We start from the raw sequence: 20,940 nt of genomic DNA, 5'->3' as shown, positions 1-20,940 counted from the left end.
ACACACACACACACATATTCTTTTTTTTTTTATTTTAGTTGGAGGCTAATTACTTTACAATATTGTAGTAGTTTTTGCCATGAACTGACATGAATCAGCCATGGGTTTACTTGTGTTCCCCATCCTGAACCCCCCTCCCACCTCCCTCCCCATCCCATCCCTCTGGGTCATCCCAGTGCACCGGCCCTGAGCACCCTGTCTCATGCATCAAACCTGGACTGCCGATCTGTTTCACATGTGATAATATACATGTTTCAATGCTATTCTTTCAGATCATCCCACCCTCGCCTTCTCCCAGAGTCCAAAAGACTGTTCTATACATCTGTGTCTCTTTTTCTGTCTCACATACAGGGTTATCATTACCATCTTTCTAAATTCCATATATATGCGTAGTATACTGTATTGGTGCTTTTCTTTCTGGCTTACTTCATTCTGTATAATAGGCTCCAGTACACACATATTCTTTTGAGCCAACAAAATTGTAGTAATAATTTCTGGACTGAAAGTCATCTATTTATTTGATGAGAAGATGAAATGCCTTCTGCATTAGAACAAAGATTTATTTTTACTCTTAAGACTATCAACTGGTTCTTAAAACTCTGTTGTTGTTGTTTAGTCACTAAATTGTATCTGACTCTTTACAACCGCATGGACTGTAGCTCGCCAGGCTCCTCTGTCCATGAGATTTCCCAGGCAAGGATACTGGAGTGGGTTGCCATTTCCTTCTCCAGGGGATCTTCCCAGCCCAGGGACTGAACCCACGTCCATGTCTCCTGCATTGGCAGTTGGATTCTTTACAGCTGAGCCACCCTCTTAAAACATTAAATCTTTTAATTTTCAAACTCTTTTAAAATGAATGAAATTCCATAAGCTATGGCTGATTGCTCTTTCTGCCATTATTTTATTATGAAATAGTTAAAGGTTGCCACAATTTGCAATTTCATCCCCTTCTGGAAAAAAAAACAAAAACAGAGGAAACCTATTTTATGCATGGTAACCCTGAAGTTCACATACGAGTAACTCAAGAGCCCATAACAACCTCTTATACTCCTTTCTAAGTCCCTTCTAAATGTATTCTATGAAATAACTCACTTGGATTGGTACGGGGTGAGGCTGGCAATGGGTACCACTTTGGCCTGTGTTCCCCCAGAGCTGTTCACTTGGCTGGTACCACCAGCTTTTCCAAATGTCTTTGAGGCACCAAAAGCCTTAGATGCAGTGGAAGCTTTAAAATCAAATACAAAGAAGGACAATCATTATTTTATTTAAATTTTATGGTAAGTTTTGTAAGAACTCTTAATCTACTAGTGACATCATATAAAATGAGAAGCCTAGTTTTTCCTTTTAAATAATCAAGAGATCTGGAAATCAAACACAGACTGAAACGGGAGACTAGAGTGAGGTCTAAAATGAAGGCTGGGTGTACAGATGTTCAGGACTGTATCTGCTGACTTACATCCTGAGGTTGAGATAATTAGGGTAATGAATCCAGACTCTGCTATTTCAGAGATGAATCTTTAAACTTTTCTATCAGTAGGCAAGATAATAGGTTGGAGAAAGAAAATAACCTTGACTGAGAAGTGAAGACAAGCCACTGGTTGCCTAAGAGAAAGAGCAAGAAGGAAAGACTGGGAATTAAGGGACACAGTGGGTGAACCATCTGAGGTGAAGAGTACCTATTACAAACAAATCTCCTCAAAACACCCCCAGAAAACTCCCAGCTCTCAACTGGTCTTACAGGAACAGATCATCTAGAATGAAGTTTATGGGATTGGGTTTAATTGGGAGCAAAGGCCAAGGAATCAGTCTTTCGTTTAAGATGAACAGGGGTGGGGGGGACTGGCTATCACGGCCCCTTCTTGCCTCCTTTTCCTCCAAGCCTATGCAGCTGCCTTGCACTTGGGAAGAATATGTCATTATGTAACACCTATAAGCAGATGAATGCCTTTATATGCACGCTGTTTCTATTAAGATTCAACCTCCAAGTTCAGAAGCAATAATTTAGTCCAATGATTTCATATCTTCTATATCAAAATATTTCTTCAACATGGCATCCGGGTAGAAATGTGTATCTTCCATATTCAGAATTTATTTACTGAGTTTCCACAGCAAGCACCACACTATTCTGGGTACTTGTAGCATTCGGTAAAAAAATAGACATAAACTGTCCCAGATCTTAAAATTTTCTAACTCGGGAGTCAAGAGACGACTCACACACACAGCAGTAACAATTACCTCAAGGTAAGTCGAGGAAGCACAGGCTCTCTGTAGAACATCTTATGTGTACGTGTAGAATATCGATCTGGTATACAATACTCAATTATAAAAACACATACACATCCAGTTTGCATGCTGGCCATTCCCCCTCAATACACTTCCAGTCCTTTTCCTTTCGGCATCCAGTTACGTGTTTAGAGACCGTTAACTGATTTTTTTTTTTTTAATGGATCTCAATATAAGCCAAAGACAGACACAAGGATAAATCTGTCAGGGGTCAGAGAGTGGGGAGAAGAATAACATACTATTTGTATTTCAGCCTAATAAAGTGAATATTTTGGGGGTACTTACCATTTTAGATAATCTATTTCCTCGTCTCCCTCCAACAGTACATAATTTGACAGCTATATATAAATAGATCCACTTGTAAAAGGAGATGGCTAGAAGATAGCTATTACAAGGCAGATAAAAACATCAAAGACTAGTGGGGAAAAAGACATACCTCCTGAAAGTTTCACAGAAATGCTAGTGACGTCTTAACCCTGCTTTTTTTTTGTAGAACCTTAGCACTGAGGAATAGAAACTCATCATTGAGGGGAGGGGAAGGGAGGAAGTGTGTGTGAAGCTGTGACAGAAAAAAGAAACTCTAAAAATAAATTCCAACCAAATTCTACAAATCATAATTTTCACTGGTGACATCCCACACGAAGAGGTTCCTAAAGGAGAGGCCAGAGAGTAAACAAAGTGATTCCATTATAGTCTCTCAGGACCTGCTGAAGAGAAAGTCAGAAAGAAGAAACTATTTCTCATCCACGAGACAGAAGCAAGACCTATGACCAACATAAACGATACTGTCTTCAAGCTAAGATAAATACTCCCAAGAGCCCCAAACGGGAAACCTGGAGCAAGACAAACCAAATGAGTAAGTGGATCCTGGAGAGTTAAAAGGCGAGAATTTAAAAGTTATGTAATTCACATAGTCAAGAGGATGTTAAGTGAGAAACTACCAGATAAATTATTAACAGAGAATAGTGTATCATTTTGATTTTTTTTTTTAAAGAAAAGCATATTAAGTATCTTTCAAAGACTGTCTTTAATCATTTTTTTCAATCACACACTTGACAATGAAAATTGGAATTATTCTTTGCAAGAAGCAACTGTCATGTGCAGCATTGTGAAAACTCCCTTTAGTCCCAGATTAAATTTCAAATCATCACTCAAAAGCCTGCCGCACACAATCAGCACGCGTCCTTGGGTGGCAGCCTTACCCATTCCTGGGCTCCCATTCTGTTGCTGGGGCCTGCTGGTTGGTGGACTGGCTGCTGAGACAGGAGGAGGAACTACTGGCTGCTGTCCGTGTCCTGATGATCAAAAGGGAAAGACCATTTTAGTGCCAATAATTTGGATTAAGAGATTTAAACTTAAGCAGAAGAAATATTCTGAGAAAGTGTAAATTTGTGATTTTTGTCAAAGACTCTCCTGGGTCAGAATTCATGCTGGGGCACTTTACTGCATGCAGCGAAAGTGCTGGGGGTTCACTTTTGTTTTCATTACCTAAAAGGTTGGCTCCATTTACCTTTCACCTGCTTATAATTGATGGCTTTCAGTTTTAATGAGGTTCTCCCCTAAAGCCTTGCCCATTTCTCCTGCGTGAACCTGAAGTAAAGTCACTGGGCTGAATCGGTGACATTACCACTATTTCCATAGCAACAAATCGATGTTATCAACAGAACTGTGTTCACGGCAGGATCTATCAGAAGAAAAAGCTGGGTGGTAACAAAAACCTAAAAGCAGTTCAATTGTCTCTGAAGTGCTCCTGCTTCAAAGGGAAAGAAGACATTCAGAAAGGATTCTACCCTTTCCCTTCCAAACAAAGCAACCTTATTTTGCAACTGACAGTTGGTGGAAAATAAGAGTTGAAAGTGCCTTAGGTACCGTGAAGCGCGAGTGAACTGTCACAGCAGGAGAGATGAGGATGGAGTTCAGAAGCAGGTGTGTCAGGGAGACGGAGATTAAAAGGAAAAAGGAGGGGAAACAAACATGTCTCTCAAACAGGAAATAAAAAAGGCCATGCCATCAGAGTATTTATTTGGCCCTCATCCTTTCTACAAACGTTGATGAAACTGAAGAATCTTAAAATACGCTAATTAAAAAAAAATTTATGGAATTTGATGTGGCCTTTGTGAGTGGCACTAAAAGCAGAAGTTAAACCTAATCTGGGCTGATCACCAAGAATGCTTGCGGCACACAAGTGCAGCTCAAAACATTTCCTAGAGAGCCGTAAGAACAGACACGCGGCGAGCACCCCTGGAATAGCTCCCTGCCTGCCGCCTTGCCTCTGCTTCTTCCATCCCTGTTCCCCACTGGTTTTCCGAGGCCTTAATGCAAATGGGCACACTGCGCACTGATTTTACTTCCTTCTGCTCATATCACTCCTAACTGGTACCACTAAATGAGAGTTAACTGCGCCATTAGAGTAAAACAAATTTAGCATCAAATTAAAAGGGTTAAACAGAACTCTTTAGTTCTTCCTATGGAGAGAATTGAGAGGCCTTATTTACATAGAAAAAAGAGCCAAGATTATCGACAATGAATTTTTGTGTCTGCTTTTCAGCTTTTCCATTACCTCTAAACTTCCAGTGTCACAAGAGATTGCACGGGAGAACTGTTCTCCTTTGACAGTGTGTCTTACGAAGGAACATTCTGAAATTCTACAGTGAACTTTCCTTTAAATTAGTAGGGAAAAGATGAATTGCTCCACAAACAGTACTGAGTCCAAATAACTGGGAAGAAATTAATCTGCATTTTTACCTGCTTCGGGAAATTTTATTCAAACGAACCAAATAATTTAAACAGTTAAAGATGGAACCATGAAGATACACCAGCCCTTCTGTATTCCAGCCTAGTCCCCCCAGTGCTCCCACAGCCTCAAACACATCAACGCTCCCAAGTCCCTTCCTCGCCACCGTGCCTGCTTCTCCAAGCATCTTGCTAAATAGGACATGGTCACAGGATCTTGCCAATCTCTTATGTTAATTTCTATCAAAATGTAACTAACTTTTATGCCTACTGTAGTAGAATGGTGGTTACCAGAGACTGGTGGGAGTGGGGAGTGATTGTTTAATGGGTACAGTGTTTCAGTTTGGGATGATGGAAGAGTTCTGGAGGTGGATAGAAGTGGTGGCTGCACAAATGTGACTGGACTGAATGTCATTAATGATACACTTAAAAATGACTAAGATGTAGATTTTATGTTATGTGTATTTTACCACAATTTTTTTAAAATGTTTATCTATTTACCTGTTGTGAGATCAGTATTTTAAAACATTTTAACATATGGGTTAAAATTAATGTTAAAATTTCTTTTTAGTAGTATATAATAGCATAGTTTTATAACCATTGGATTCTTAGAGTCAATGAACTTTAGTATATTTTAATAAGACTCCAATTAGGCCCTGTGATAGACAAGTTCATAATAGCTACAATTTTTTGAATGCTTACTTAATGCACCAGGTACAAGGTTAAGTGCATTATTCCACTTACTCTTAAGCCCTCTATATAACAGTACTATTGCACCCAATTAACAGATGAGAAAAGTGGGTTTAAGTGGTCAAGTAACTTGCCCAGAGTCACACAGCTAGGAAGAGGCAGAACCCTGTCCTGAACCCAGGTCTGTGTGACTAGATCTAATCAACTTCACTACCATCCAGTTAATTTTTAACCCTAAACAACCAATTCTGGCAGGCAGAAATATAATTATAAAGAACATAACTAATAACTACAATATCCAGTAGTTACAAAAAGCCACTAATAGTAAAATAACAGCTGAGAAAAATCAGACAACAGACAATAGAGTATACAGATTAACAAAAACCTCAGATTCTACCAGTAATTACTTTCTTAACAATAACCACAAATAATATAAGGAAGAGTCAATCCAATAAATACAATTTCTTGTTGATAGAAAATAAACAGAGTCAGGCTGGAAAAAAATTCCAACTAGTATCTTTCAGTAATGAGTGACACTAATAACTAAGCAACATATTAAGAAATTTAAGTCTTAAGTAAGATATTATGGTTAGAAACAGTGCAGGTACACAAGACTAATATACATACTGATTTAAAAAAATACATAATGGTAAAGACAGGATATTTAAAACCATCCAACCCAATATTGAATGAAACATGAGCTGTGTTTGAATTTTACTTCTCATGCTTTAAAAATTCTCTAAGCATCTTCACTCTTTCCTTAATGTGGTACTAGTACCATGAGACGATTTCAGTGCACCTTTTGGAATTCCTCTGCCTAATTCTGGACTGGGTCTCATGAGTTAATTTTACTGGTCACCTGACATGTTACAAGTCTGGGTTAGGTGCTGGGAGGATACAAATCTAACTTTAGTTCTCTACTCACTAATAATAGTCTCTTTGCTTTCCAATAAACAATTAGAAACCATTTCTGTGAAATACACCCATAAGGTAGTAGTCACTGTAACAAAGCTATTTCATGATGGCCCAAGTAACAATGTGTTATTGATCTAGTTACAATGAAATTCAATAGCAAATACTCTTGAGCAGCAAAATCTCTGCCTCATTCCTCTGCACTTTAACAGAGCCTAAAGAAAGACGAGCCAGTGCGACTGAGCACTGGACAAAGGAGTGCTTCCCATACTCCTAGGTCCTCTCCCCAAGGGGTGATTATCCTTCACCCCTTTCAACTCCATCTTTACCTCAAATACTCTGCCCCTGAAAGACAACATGTTCAAAGCAGCCAGTCAATTAAATACAACATAAAAAACATAAGAAATCCGGCCAAAGGTAGTAAGTTGGGCAAATCACCTCTCCCTCAAGCCTACAGCATCCAGAGATTTCATAGAAATGCTAAGTATTGCTTTGTCTTGGCTTGCCTTCCTAAAAGCTGGGAATAAGACAACCTACATGCTCGTTTTAAAAACACTTTACTATTGCAAAACAACTGTGCTGTTCCTATTTAACATCTTGAAATTTTACCTGAATAGGCTGCAGCTTCCCTTTTCCAATGTAAATAACCAAATTAATACGTTTGGTATAGGTAAAAATTAAAATCTAGAAGGCTCCACTTCTGAAAGAAGCATGGTGATGACCAAGTCCCAAGCCTTCCCTTCTCCTAAAAATCACACAGAGTGACGAGAAGAATGAATGCTGTTACCATAAACTAACATCCCATATACAGACTGCATCTTTAGTGAAGCTAGGGGAAAGAGACAAATTGCAAATTATGCGAAAGTGAAGCCCAAAACACCACAAATAAAGACATCACAACTGTAAGAGAGAAGCAGCATGGATGATTCAAATACAAACAATAAAATCTCAGCAGTACTAGAATAAAACACGGGTGACTGCCTTTGTAACTGGCGTGGGGAAGATCTTTCCAACTGCACCTCAAAAGTCCAAAGTCTTAAAAAACTGCAAAATCCAAGTTCATAAAAACAAAAGAAAACTGCTGCACAGCAAAAAAAACCACCACAAGCAAAGTCTGAAAGACACTGTAACTTGTATCAGAGACGAAGGACTAATTCTATTTTTTTTAAAGATCTCTTAAAAATTGAGAAGAAAAAGATAAACAACTCAAAAGAAAAATGGACAACACAACAGTTCAGAGAATAAAGAGCCCTTAAACATTTAAAAGGATGCTCATACTGCTCACAATACAAATTAAACACTACACTGAGATCTGAGTTTTCATCTATCAGATTGATTAAAAAAAAAAATCAAAAGATTAACAACATACTCTGTTGGCATAGCTGTGAAGAAACATGTATTTTCACATACTGTTGGTGGGAATGCAAAATAATGCTATCCTATGAAGGGAACGCAAGCATATCTACCTACCACAAAGGCATTTATCCACGGATCCAACAATCTCACCTTTAACAATCAAAGCCCCTCTGCCCATATACCTGCATATGTATAAAGTTAGCTGCTGCAGCACTGTTTTAATAGCCAGAGTATGGAAACACCCAACTGCCCATCAACAAAAGGCTGCTTAAACTATGCAACAGTCACACAACACAATATGCTATACTGTTAATAAATAAATAAATAAAAAGGAGGAAGATCTTTAAGTATATATATGAAAATATCTCTAAGCTGAAATTAAAAAACAAAAACAGGACTGAAAAAAAGAGAGACAACATAGTGTACATACTTGTCTAGCTGTTCAGTGTTGTTTTTTTTTAATCCTACCTTTGGTGTAAGCAAAGTGGATTATGAGTGAAAATACGTAATTTACGTACTTGGTTATATTTTCTTTTTTTTGGTTGTATTTTCATTAAGAAAACCCTTGAAGGACAAAAAGAAACCACTGAATTTGGTTACCTACAGAGGGCAGCAGTGAGTACGAACAAGACAAGAGGAGGCAGGGGCAGGAGTAAGATTTCTCTAAATACTTAATTTTAGAGTTTTGCCTTCTAAAAGATGTAACTGTATTATCTACTCAAAATTTAAAACAAAAATGTTTATTTTAAAAAAATATGTCTATCTTAATATTTCAACTTTGAAAAGTATACAAGTTTTAATGGACAAACACGTGAACACAAAGCAGAGAAACAGCTCTAAGATTTGAAATAAACTGCCCCTGGATAGGAGCCAGAGGACAAAGAACAGCTGGGGAGGGAAATGCTTTTTTGGTTTTGCTTCAAAGAACACACTCGCAAAACTATTTGACTTTTACAACTATGTACAGGACATGACAGAATAACAGAGACCAAGATGACCCTCCCACCAAAAATAACCAAAAAGAAGGCAAAGTATTTATGAGACAAATGATTCTCAGGATACTGGACATTAAGCAACAAAGGACAATAATTCTGAGACAGGAAACAAACAAGGTGAGTGTGACTGCACCAGATTACTGGAAGCCCTGAGGGTTTCCAGGCTGTGACACAGGAAGTGGGCATGGAAGAACCGAGTTAAGGAGATGGAATTGAGCATGTGGGGAATCAAGACATGGAGGGTTCTCAGGATGAAGAAAGACCTCCAGAGACGATGGAAGGTTCCCCTCGAGGAGTCGGCAGAGTACTGGTTGGCTGATCTGTGTGTGGAAACTATCGGAAGCCAGGGAAAGAAAGAACCATCTGAGAAGACCTCAGGGATCAGTGTCTGGTGCTTACAACAAGCTAGAAATAGCACCTGTACCTAACAGGCAGAATGGAAAACTTCACATTCATGGGGCATCGAGTAGGATACGCTAACGGGTCTTGCCTCTGTACTATGAATAACCAGACCCAGAATAAATGCCACTCTCTGATCCCATCTAACAGATTTTAAAAGCAACACCCCAAAAGATAAAACTGTTTCCAAATAATTTAACTGTATCCCTGAAAAAAATTCAAGAATACAAGTTTCCAGCACCCAACAGAGTATGAATCACAATGCCTGAATTCATTCCAAGATTATCAGGCACACAAAGCAGAAAAATATTCTTGATAATATGGAAAAAAAAAATTAACTGATTAAAAGAGACCAAGAACTGATACTGATGCTATTAAAAAGCAGAGACATCATTTTACCAACAAAGGTCTGTATAGTCAAAGCTATGGTTTTTCCAGTAGTCATGCACAGATGTGAGTCGGACCATAAAGAAGGCTGAGGGTCAAAGAATTGATGCTTTCGAACTGTGGTGCTAGAGAGGATTCTTAAGAGTCCCTTGGATAGCAAGGAGATCAAACCAGTCAATCCTAAAGGAAATCAACCCCTTCCAATATTCATTGGAAGGACTGATGCTGAAGCTCCAAAACTTTGGCTACTTGATGCAAAGAGCCAACTCACTGGAACAGAACCTGAAGCTGGGAAAGATTGAAGGCAGGAGGAGAAGGCGATGACCAAGGATGAGATGATTGGATGGCATCACCGATTCAATGGACATGAGTTTGAGCAAACTCCCAGATAGTGAAGGAGAGGGAAGCCTGTTACGGGTCACAAAGAGTCAGATACAACTGAGTGATTGAACAACAACAAAGTAAGTAAACTGTTTCTCTGAGTTCTGGAAGCCACTGTAGCAAATTATTATAACTGAGGGCTTCCCTGGTGGCTCAGTGGTAAAGAATCTGCCTGCCAATACAGGAGACACGGGTTCAATCCCTGATCAGGGAAGATCCCACATGCTGTGGAGCAATCAAGCCCGTGTGCTGCAACTACTGAGCTGATGCACCGCAACTACCGAAGCCCACAAGCCCCAGAGCCTGTGCTCCACGACAGGAGAAGCCACTGCAAAGAAAAGCCCAAGCACCACAACCAGAGAGTAGCCTCCGCTAGCTGCAGTCAGAGAAAACCCACGCACAGCACGAAGACCCAGCCGTGCCAAAAATTAACAAATACAACTTAAAAATTAATCTAATTGAATCAGAAGAGGGAATTGGAGGAATCTACAATTTACAGCCAGCTGGTCAGAAGCACAGGTAACAAGCAGGACTTTCGACTGAAGGGAGCAGCGGTGGGGGGAGGGGTGGAGGCGGGGATAAGGCAGTCTGGTGGGCCTGAGCCCTTACCCTGGGAGATCTGATGCTAACTCCAGATACCCAGTGTCAGAACTAAACTGAATTGTAGGAGACCCAGCTGATGTCCATAGAGAACTGGAGAATGGCTTATTAGAGAGGAAAAAACCCACATATCTGGTCACAGCCAGAAATATGTATGATTGTTGCATGCAGAGAAAAACAGAGGAGAGGTTTTCCTTTACAGAGTCCTACCATCATTTTTTCAGTATTAAAAAAAAAATCTGAAAGAGTAACCTGTTACTCTTTCCTAGAGTAAGACCCCCCCATAGAGGAACAAATGAAACTATAGCAAAAGGAAGTATTCCAGATCTATTAAGAGGTATTCAGCTGAGTGCTACAACCTATAAAAAACATTTTACCTTCATTATAAGGCACTGGGTTGCCAATCTTTGATCCAACTGCTTCAGCTGATTTCAAAACTTCTAACTCCATCAAAATAACCACTCTCCTACAAAGGCAAAGGAATAGAAACATGTTAGAAAAAATAAATTCAGAAGCCCTTAAAATGACAAGCTACTTTAAAAGCTTTCCCCCAATAATCACAGTGATAAAAACTATTTCCCTTTGTCAACTGTTTTTCATTACTGAATAACTTGAGAAGTATATGATATCAATTCTTACATAAATATTTCCCTTAATCTTTCACTGCATCATTATCAAGGCCTTTTATGATTGCAGGGTTCTCGTTTCCCATCTAGTTCCTTAATTAAAATGCAGAGTCCTTACTACATACCATATCTCAAGGAGCAAATGACATGATAAGAATTTAGATTACTAAATCCGACAATATGTGGCACAACAAGAGATGATCTGTTTTTAGAAACATATACTTATCTGAACAATTGCCCTTTCCCTGTGAAAACCAATATGACTGTAGATTTTTTTTTTTACTCTTTTTTAAGGTGTTTTTTTAGTACTTTAAAGTCTTTGTTGAATTCATTACAATGTCACATGTTTTTTGTTTTGGTTCCTCGGCCACAAGCCACGTGGGATCTCGATTCCCCAACCAGGGACTGAACCTGTACCCCTCCACTGGAAGGCGAAGCCTTAACCACTGGACCACCAGGGAAGTCCCCAGAGATATTTTTCATGTGATTACAATTAATTAAGAACTTTCAGTTCTTTGTCCATCTTTCATTCTGATTAAAACCTCTCGGTAACTTCTCAAGGACCAACGACCACAAGTTAGAAACCTTTCCACATAGCCGATGAGGCTCGGCCAGCTCTGGCTTCACACCTCTCTCTCCAGCTGATCTTGCTTTCCTGGCACCTTGCCCTCCACCATCTGTCTCCTTCTAGGTCCTGGTGTGTATCATGCTCTCTCCTGCCACAGGGCTCTGTACGTGCCTCTTTCTGATTGTGAGGGTCTCTCGTTCTGCTTCATCTAATATTCATTTCAAACATCAGGTCTTTAAGAGAGGCCTCTTTAATCTTTGCTTTAGATCAGTCTTCGGCTGTACTCTTTTCTACAGCCATCTTTTCCTTCCTTCAGATCACATCTCTCAGGTTTAATTAATACAGGTTGACAATGATTAATATCTGGGTTAACTGCATGTTCATTATTGATTATTTACTCACATATATATTTTACTTGTATATTCATTATTGACTATGTTGTACTCCTACTAAGCTGCCCTTTCAGTCATGGCAGGCATCCTCCAGGGTTCACCTCAGCAACTGGTCCACAGCGGTTCTCAATATGTGCCTGAACAGGAATGCCATGATCATGTTCGTATTTTTAAATCTTTTTAAATTTAATTGTATTTATTTATTTTGTGGCTGTGCTGAGTCTTCATTGCTGCTCGGGCTTTTCTCTAGTTGTGGTAGTGGTGGTGGTTGGCAGTTTAGTTGCTAAGTTGTGTTCAACTCTTGCAACCCCATGGACTGTAGCCCGCCAGGCTCCTGTCTCGTGGGATTCTCCAGGCAAGAATACTGGAGTGGGTTGCCAGTGCCTTCTCCTATGTTCGTATTTTAAAAAGAACTGCAGTATGAAAGACTTTGAGGGGAACACAACTGGAGGCAGGGAGAAAAACAGAAGAACTGACGGGGCCAGAATTAGCACAGTCTCGATGGACATTAAAAAGATCAGACGGGGAATGTCCCTGACAGGCTAGTGGTTAGGACTCCATTCGTCCACTGCAGGGAGCACAGGTTCAATTCCTGGTCATAGAACTAAGATCCCACATGCTGTACAGCACAGCAAAAAAAAAAAAAGGTAGTCAGTCTGGAGTAGTAGTTAAACAACAGCAAGCCCAAACTCATTGTGATGTATTCTTTAAATGGTCTGCTGTATTTTACATTTTCACATATAACTCATCAGTTCGTGCAACCTTTAGCAGGTTTTCATATCAAGGCTATATTACTTCAATAAAATAAGCTTGAAACTATCTGTTCCTGAATATCACATACAGATTCACTATTTAAAAACTCTGATAGGTATTTAGTGGTGGATATTTAACACCTTCCAAAATTATCCAAATTACTCCAGAACACAGAAAAAAACAGAAGTCTTGTTAATCATTTGGTATTATCCCAATACCAAAACCTAAAAAAAACAAACTACTAACTTTATTCTGTAATATACATACATCCTAAATAAAATATTAGTAAGATAAATCCAGCAGCACATGAAAAGAATACACACAATACCAACTTGGAGAAAACACAGATGACAAGGACACATTACAACTTTATACAGATATAATCAGCAAAACTGAGACTGTGGGAAACAGCATGAGGATAAAGGACAAATGACCTGGTTTCTTCAACAAATAAACACTCAGGGAAGAAAAAGAGATGGAGGAGGAACCTACACTCATAGAGACTTAAAAGAACTACCAACCGACTGCAGTGTGCGCTTCCCTTTGGATCCTGATACAGATAAATTATTCACACACACACACGAATACTTGCATACTGAACAGTGACAGAATATTTAGGCACTAAAATAAGAGTTTTTAAAAAAGAACTACTACCTTTTAAAAATATATACTAGGGACTTCTCAGCCACAAGGGACCACATATTACAAGGTCTCATTTCTATGAAATGTTCAAAATAAGCAAATCCTATAGAGAAAGAAAGTAGATGCACGGTTGTCTAGGGTTGGGAGGATGGGGTGTTTGGGGGTGATAGCTAAAGGGTGCAGGGTTTATTTGGTGGGTAACAAAATATTCTAAAATTAATTGTGGTGATGGCTGGACATCTCTGAGTATAACAAAAACTATTTTACACTTTAAATAGATGAATTGTGTGGTATATGAATTATATGTCAAGAAGATGTCACAAAAAAGGTAGAGAAAAAGAAAGAGAAAAACCAACTCTGGCACAAACACAGGACTAGACAAACAGATAGATGTAAAAGATGATCAACAGAACAGAGCAAGATAAATGGAATACTAGCCTCTATCTCGGAAAAGGCAATGGCACCCCACTCCAGTACTCTTGCCTGGAAAATCCCATGGACGGAGGAGCCTGGTAGGCTGCAGTACATGGGGTCGCTAAGAGTCAGACACGACTGAGCGACTTCACTTTCACTTTTCACTTTCATGCACTGGAGAAGGAAATGGCAACCCACTCCAGTCTTCTTGCCTGGAGACCCCCAGGGACAGAGAAGCCTAGTGGGCTGCCGTCTATGGGGTCGCACGGAGTCGGACACGACTGAAGCGACTTAGCAGCAGCAGCAGCCTCTATCTACTTTTGTCACCAACCACCAATTCTCCACATAGCTATCAAAATCATCTCTTGGATACTTTAAAATATTTAAATCAGTTCAGTTCAGTTGCTCAGTTGTGTCCGACTCTTTGCGACCCCTTGAATCGTAGCACACCAGGCCTCCCTGTCCATCACCAACTCCTGCAGTCCACCCAAACTCATGTCCATCGAGTCGGTGATGCCATCCAACCATCTCATCCTCTGTCGTCCCCTTCTCCTCCTGCCCCCAATCCCTCCCAGCATCAGGGTCTTTTCCAATGACTCAACTCTTTGCATGAGGTGGCCTGAGTTTCAGCTTTAGCATCATTCCTTCCAAAGAACACCCAGGACTGATCTCCTTTAGAATGGACTATCAGATCACACACACTGCCGCTCAAAAGTCTATAGCTTCCCATCATACTCAGAATAAACTCCTTCCTGTAGACCTCCCATGATATGCACCATCCATTTGGGAAAAACTAAGCTAAATTCTTTCTTTATATCCCATATAAAAGTAAACCTCATATTAAATCACTATGTTGTACACCTGAAACTAATACTATAAATCAACTATACTTCAATAATAACAAAAACCCAAACCTTAAATAACTTAAAATAAGCCAAGTGCCTTTAAAACTAAAAAGCAGAAACAAACTAAAATCTTAGATGAACTGACGTCTACTTAAAAAAATTCACCCAAGTGTCTGAAGCAAAGAAATGTTTTTATAACCCAGTCAGGAAGCTTCCTAAGCAAAATTCAGAAGCCATAAAGAAAAAAATGGATAAAACTAACTATATTTTAAAAAACTTATCAACTCCTTATCATAAGACAGCATAAACAGACTATGATAAAGTGAGATAAAAGAATTAGTTGATATCCCTCATTCATAAAAAGCTTCCCCCTACCCTACCCTCAGCACACACATAAAAGACAAAGTATATAATCAAATGCTATTCAGAGAAGAACTACAAATATCAATAAATATATGAAAAGATACTTGACCTCACAAACAGGAGAATTTATTATATTTTAAATTAAAATGATTAGCAATTATTTTTTAAAAATCTGTAATACCTAGTATAATATGCCAACAAGGTTAAGGGGAAATGGTTATTTTTTTGCCCTAAAAACAGGTTTGTTGAAATATAACTCATATACCATAAAATTCACCCTTTAAAAGTATAATTCAGGGGTGGGAGGTGGGAGGGAGGGTCAGGAGGGAGGGGACACAAGTATACCTATGGCTGATTCATGTTGATATATGGCAGAAACCAACACAATTCAGTTCAGTCACTCAGTCCTGTCCGACTCTTTGCGACCCCATGAATTGCAGCACGCCAGGCCTCCCTGTCCATCACCAACTCCCAGAGTTTACCCAAACTCATGTCCACTGAGTTGGTGATGCTATCCAAACATCTCATCCTCTGTCATCCCCTTCTCCTCCCACCTTCAATTTTTCCCATCATCAGGGTCTTTTCAAACGAGTCAGCGCTTCGCATCAGGTGGCCAAAGTACTGGAGTTTCAGCTTCAGCATCAGTCCTTCCAATGAACATTCAGGACTGATTAGGATGGACTGGTTGAATCTCCTTGCAGTCCAAGGGACTCTCAAGAATCTTCTCCAATACCACAGTTCAAAAGTATCAATTTTTCAGCGCTCAGCTTTCTTATAGTTCAACTCTCACATCCATACATGTCTACTGTAAAAACCATAGCCTTGAGTAGATGGACCTTTGTTGGCAAAGTAATGTCTCTGCTTTCTAATATGCTGTCTAGGTTGGTCATAACTTTGCTTCCAAGGAGTAGATCAGATCAGATCAGTCGTTCAGTTGTGTCCGACTCTTTGTGACCCCATGAATCGCAGCACGCCAGGCCTCCCTGTCCATCACCAACTCCCGGAGTTCACTCAGACTCATGTCCATCGAGTCAGTGATGCCACCCAGCCATCTCATCCTCTGTCGTCCCCTTCTCCTCTTGCCCCCAATCCCTCCCAGCATCAGAGTCTTTTCCAATGAGTCAACTCTTCACATGAGGTGGCCAAAGTACTGGAGTTTCAGCTTTAGCATCATTCCTTCCAAAGAAATCCCAGGGCTGATCTCCTTTAGAATGGACTGGTTGGATCTCCCTGCAGTCCAAGGGACTCTCAAGAGTCTTCTCCAACACCACAGTTCAAAAGCATCCATTCTTCGGCGCTCAGCCTTCTTCACAGTCCAACTCTCACATCCATACATGACCACAGGAAAAACCATAGCCTTGACTAGATGGACCTTTGTTGGCAAAGTAATGTCTCTGCTTTTGAATATGCTATCTAGGTTGGTCATAACTTTCCTTCCAAGGAGTAAGCGTCTTTTAATTTCATGGCTGCAGTCACCATCTGCAGTGATTTTGGAGCCCCCCAAAATAAAGTCTGACACTGTTTCCACTGTTTCCCCATCTATTTCCCATGAAGTGATGGGACCGGATACCATGATCTTCGCTTTCTGAATGTTGAGCTTTAAGCCAACTTTTTCACTCTCCTCTTTCACTTTCATCAAGAGGCTTTTAGTTCCTCTTCACTTTCTACCATAAGGGTGGTGTCATCTGCATATCTGAGGTTATTGATATTTCTCCCAGCAATCCTGATTCCAGCTTGTGTTTCTTCCAGTCCAGTGTTTCTCATGATGTACTCTGCATATAAGTTAAATAAGCAGGGTGACAATATACAGCCTTGACGAACTCCCTTTCCTATTTGGAACCAGTCTGTTGTTCCATGTCCAGTTCTAACTGTTGCTTCCTGACCTGCATACACATTCTCAAGAGGCAGATCAGGTGGTCTGGTATTCCCATCTCTTTCAGAGTTTTCCACAGTTTATGGTGATCCACATAGTCAAAGGCTTTGGCATAGTCAATAAAGCAGAAATTTATGCTTTTCTGGAACTCTCTTGCTTTTTCAATGATCCACCGGATGTTGACAATTTGATCTCTGGTTCCTCTGCCTTTTCTAAAACCAGCTTGAACATCAGGAAGTTCACGGTTCACATATTGCTGAAGCCTGGCTTGGAGAATTTTGAGCATTACTTTACTAGCGTGTGAGATGAGTGCAATTGTGTGGTAGTTTGAGCATTCTTTGGCATTGCCTTTCTTTGGGATTGGAATGAAAACTGACCTTTTCCAGTCCTGTGGCCACTGCTGAGTTTTCCAAATTTGCTGGCATATTGAGTGCAGCACTTTCACAGCATCACCTTTCAGGATTTGGAATAGCTCAACTGGAATTCCATCACCTCCACTAGCTTTGTTCATTGTGATGCTTTCTAAGGCCCACTTGACTTCACATTCCAGGATGTCTGGCTCTAGGTCAGTGATCACACCATTGTGATTATCTGGGTCGTGAAGATCTTTTTTGTACAGTTCTTCTGTGTATTCTTGCCATCTCTTAATATCTTCTGCTTCTGTTAGGTCCATACCATTTCTGTCCTTTATTGAGCCCATCTTTGCATGAAATGTTCCTTTGGTATCTCTGATTTTCTTGAAGAGATCCCTAGTCTTTCCCATTCTGTTGTTTTCCTCTATTTCTTGGCATTGATTGCTGAAGAAGGCTTTCTTATCTCTTCTTGCTATTCTTGAGTAAGCATCTTTTAATTTCATGGCTGCAGTCACCATCTGCAGTGATTTTGGAGCCCCCAAAATAAAGTCTGTCAGTGCTTCCCCATCTATTTGCCATGAAGTGATAGGGTCAGATGCCATGATCTTCGTTTTCTGAATGTTGAGCTTTAAGCCAACTTTTTCACTCTCCTCTTTCATCAAGAGGCTCTTTACTTCTTCACTTTCTGCCATAAGGGTGGTGTCATCTGTGTATCTGAGGTTATTGATATTTCTCCCAGCAATCTTGATTCCAGCTTGTGCTTCATCCAGCCTAATATTTCTCAGGATGTACTCTGCATGTAAGTTAAATAAGCAGGGTGACAATATACAGCCTTGATGTACTCCTTTTCCTATTTGGAACCAGTCTGTTGTTCCATGTCCAGTGCTAACTGTTGCTTCTTCACCTGCATACAGATTTCTCAGGAGGCAGGTCAGGTGGTCTGGTATTCCCTTCTCTTTCAGAATTTTCCAGTTTGTGGTGATCCACACAGTCAAAGGCTTTGGCATAGTCAATAAAACGGAAATAGATGTTTTTCTGGAACTCTCTTGCTTTTTCGATGATCCAATGGATGTTGGCAATTTGATCTCTGGTTCCTCTGCCTTTTCTAAATCCAGCTTGAACATCTGGAAGTTCATGGTTCATGTATTGTTGAAGCCTGGCTTGGAGAATTTTGAGCATTACTTTGCTAGCATGTGAGATGAATGCAATTGTGCAGTGGTTTGAGCATTCTTTGCCATTGCCTTTCTTAGGGATTGGAAAGAAAACTGACCTTTTCCAGTCCTGTGGCCACTGCTGAGTTTTCCAAATTTGCTGGCATATTGAGTGCGGCATTTTCACAGCATCATTGTTTAGAATTTGAAAGAGCTCAACTAGAATTCCATCACCTCCACTAGCTTTGTTCGTAATCATGCTTCCTAAGGCCCACTTGACTTCACATTCCAGGATGTCTGGCTCTAGGTGAGTGATCACACCGTCGTGATTATCTGGGTTGTGAAGATTTTTTTTGTATAATTCTTCTGTGTATTCTTGCCACCTCTTCTTAATGTCTTCTGCTTCTGTTAGGTCCATACCATTTCTGTCCTTTATTGAGCCCATCTTTGCATGAAATGTTCCCTTGGTATCTCTAATTTTCTGGAAGAGATCTCTAATCTTTCCCATTCTATTGTTTTCCTCTATTTCTTTGCACTGATCACAGAGAAAGGTTTTCTTATCTCTCCTTGCTATTCTTTGGAACTCTGCATTCAAATCCGTGTATCATTCCTTTTCTCCTTTGCTTTTCACTTCTCTTCTTTTCACAGATATTTGTAAGGCCTCCCCAGACAGCCATTTTGCTTTTTGCATTCCTTTTTCTTGGGGATGGTCTTGATCCCTGTCTCCCATACAGGGATCTGGAGAAGGCCATTCCCTTCTCCAGAAAGCAATTATACTTCAATCAAAAATAAATAAAATTTTTTAAAAATATAATTCAGCAGTCTTTCATATATTTACAGAGTTGGGCAAGCATCACCATGACCTAACTTCTGATCATTTTACCACCTTAAAAAGAAACCCTGTGCTCCATGGCAGTAACTCTCCAGTCCCCCACCATGGGGAACCAGGAATCTAACCCTTGTCTGTTGCCTATTCAAAAACAGGTCCTCTTATACAAGGATCAAGAGTATGTTAATTGGTTTAATTTCTACAACAGATGTCTCCTGATCCCCACAATTCTAATTCTTGTAATCAACTCTTATGAAGTAACAGCATGAGCTTGTAAAGATAAATGTATAAGGATGACTGCTAAAGCCCTGGTTGGAATAAACCAGTGACCATCAATAAGATAAGGAATAAACCTGGTCGCACATTCACACTCAAGTTTTCAGCAGTGGTAGGAAGGAACACATGGCATCACCCGCGACGGGAGAGAATGGAGCTCGAGTTTTTGTACTCAATCACAGCAATGCTCCCCACCCTCCCCTATCCCACGTTCTAGAGGAGAGAAAGTGGATAGAAGGCACCACTCAAGCAATCCACAGCAGCCCGGGGTGGCAGATAACAGGTCCCAAGTGAAGAGGTTGGCAAGGAGATGGACCTAGCCTAGACTACGTCAGAGCAAATGAAGTCTGGACAGAGCTGTCCACATTAAGCATGTGTGTGTGTGCATGCTAAGCCGCTTCAGTCGAGTCTGGCTCTTTGCGTCTCTGTCGACTGTAGTCCACCAGGCTCCTCTGTCCATGGGGATTCTCCAGGCAAGAACACTGAAGTGGGTTGCCATGCCCTCCTCCAGGGGATCTTCCCGATAGGGACTGAACCTGAGTCTCTTATCTCTCCTGCATTGGCAGGCATAAGATAAAAAGAAATAACACAGCAGCAATGTAACACACAACAGTACATAAAAATAAACGGAACAGAGGGGGCAGAGACAATTAAGAATCCAATCCAGAGAAAAGCATAAGCCAAGAAAGGGAATGCTTTCCAAGTGTGGCTTGCAAAATAAGACTAAGAATTCAGTAAAAGTCAAAAGATGAGAAGAAACAAGAGATTGAGAAAAAAAGAGAGCTTGAAAAGTTAAGGGAGGGCTTCCTTGGTGGCTCGGTGGTAAAGTATATGCCTGCCATTGCAGGAGACACGGGTTTGATCCCTGATCGGCAAAGATTCCATGTTCAGAGCAACTAAGCCCCAGTACCACAACTACTGAGCTTGTGCTCTGAAGCCCAGGAGCAGCAACTACTGAGCCCACGTGCCCCAACTACTGAAGCCTGAGTGCCCCAGAGCCCATGCTCCATAACAAGAGAAGCCAACGCAGTGAGAAGCCTGAGCACAACCAGAGAGTAGCCCCTGCTCTCCACAACTAGAGAAGAGCTCGCGCAGCAATGAAGACCCAGCACAGCTGAA

At 40.4% G+C, this 20,940-nt stretch overlaps 1 protein-coding gene across 1 annotated transcript in view; it reads right to left on the bottom strand.

Moving 5' to 3' along the window:
- Nucleotides 1-20,940, bottom strand: part of RPA1 (replication protein A1) — a 46,427-nt gene that overhangs the window by 14,827 nt on the left and 10,660 nt on the right. The window contains exons 5-7 of the mRNA XM_027519514.1: nt 11,114-11,202; nt 3,486-3,578; nt 1,093-1,225 (exon numbers count right to left, since the gene is read on the bottom strand). Of these exons, the coding sequence (XP_027375315.1) occupies nt 1,093-1,225; nt 3,486-3,578; nt 11,114-11,202 (315 nt within the window). The remainder of the gene's footprint in view (nt 1-1,092; nt 1,226-3,485; nt 3,579-11,113; nt 11,203-20,940) is intronic.

This window comes from Bos indicus x Bos taurus, chromosome 19, assembly GCF_003369695.1.
Source record: "Bos indicus x Bos taurus breed Angus x Brahman F1 hybrid chromosome 19, Bos_hybrid_MaternalHap_v2.0, whole genome shotgun sequence".
In the NCBI taxonomy this organism is placed as follows: Eukaryota; Metazoa; Chordata; class Mammalia; order Artiodactyla; family Bovidae; genus Bos; species Bos indicus x Bos taurus.
Note: the sequence above shows the minus strand (reverse complement) of the source record. Positions and strands in the feature narration are given on the sequence as shown.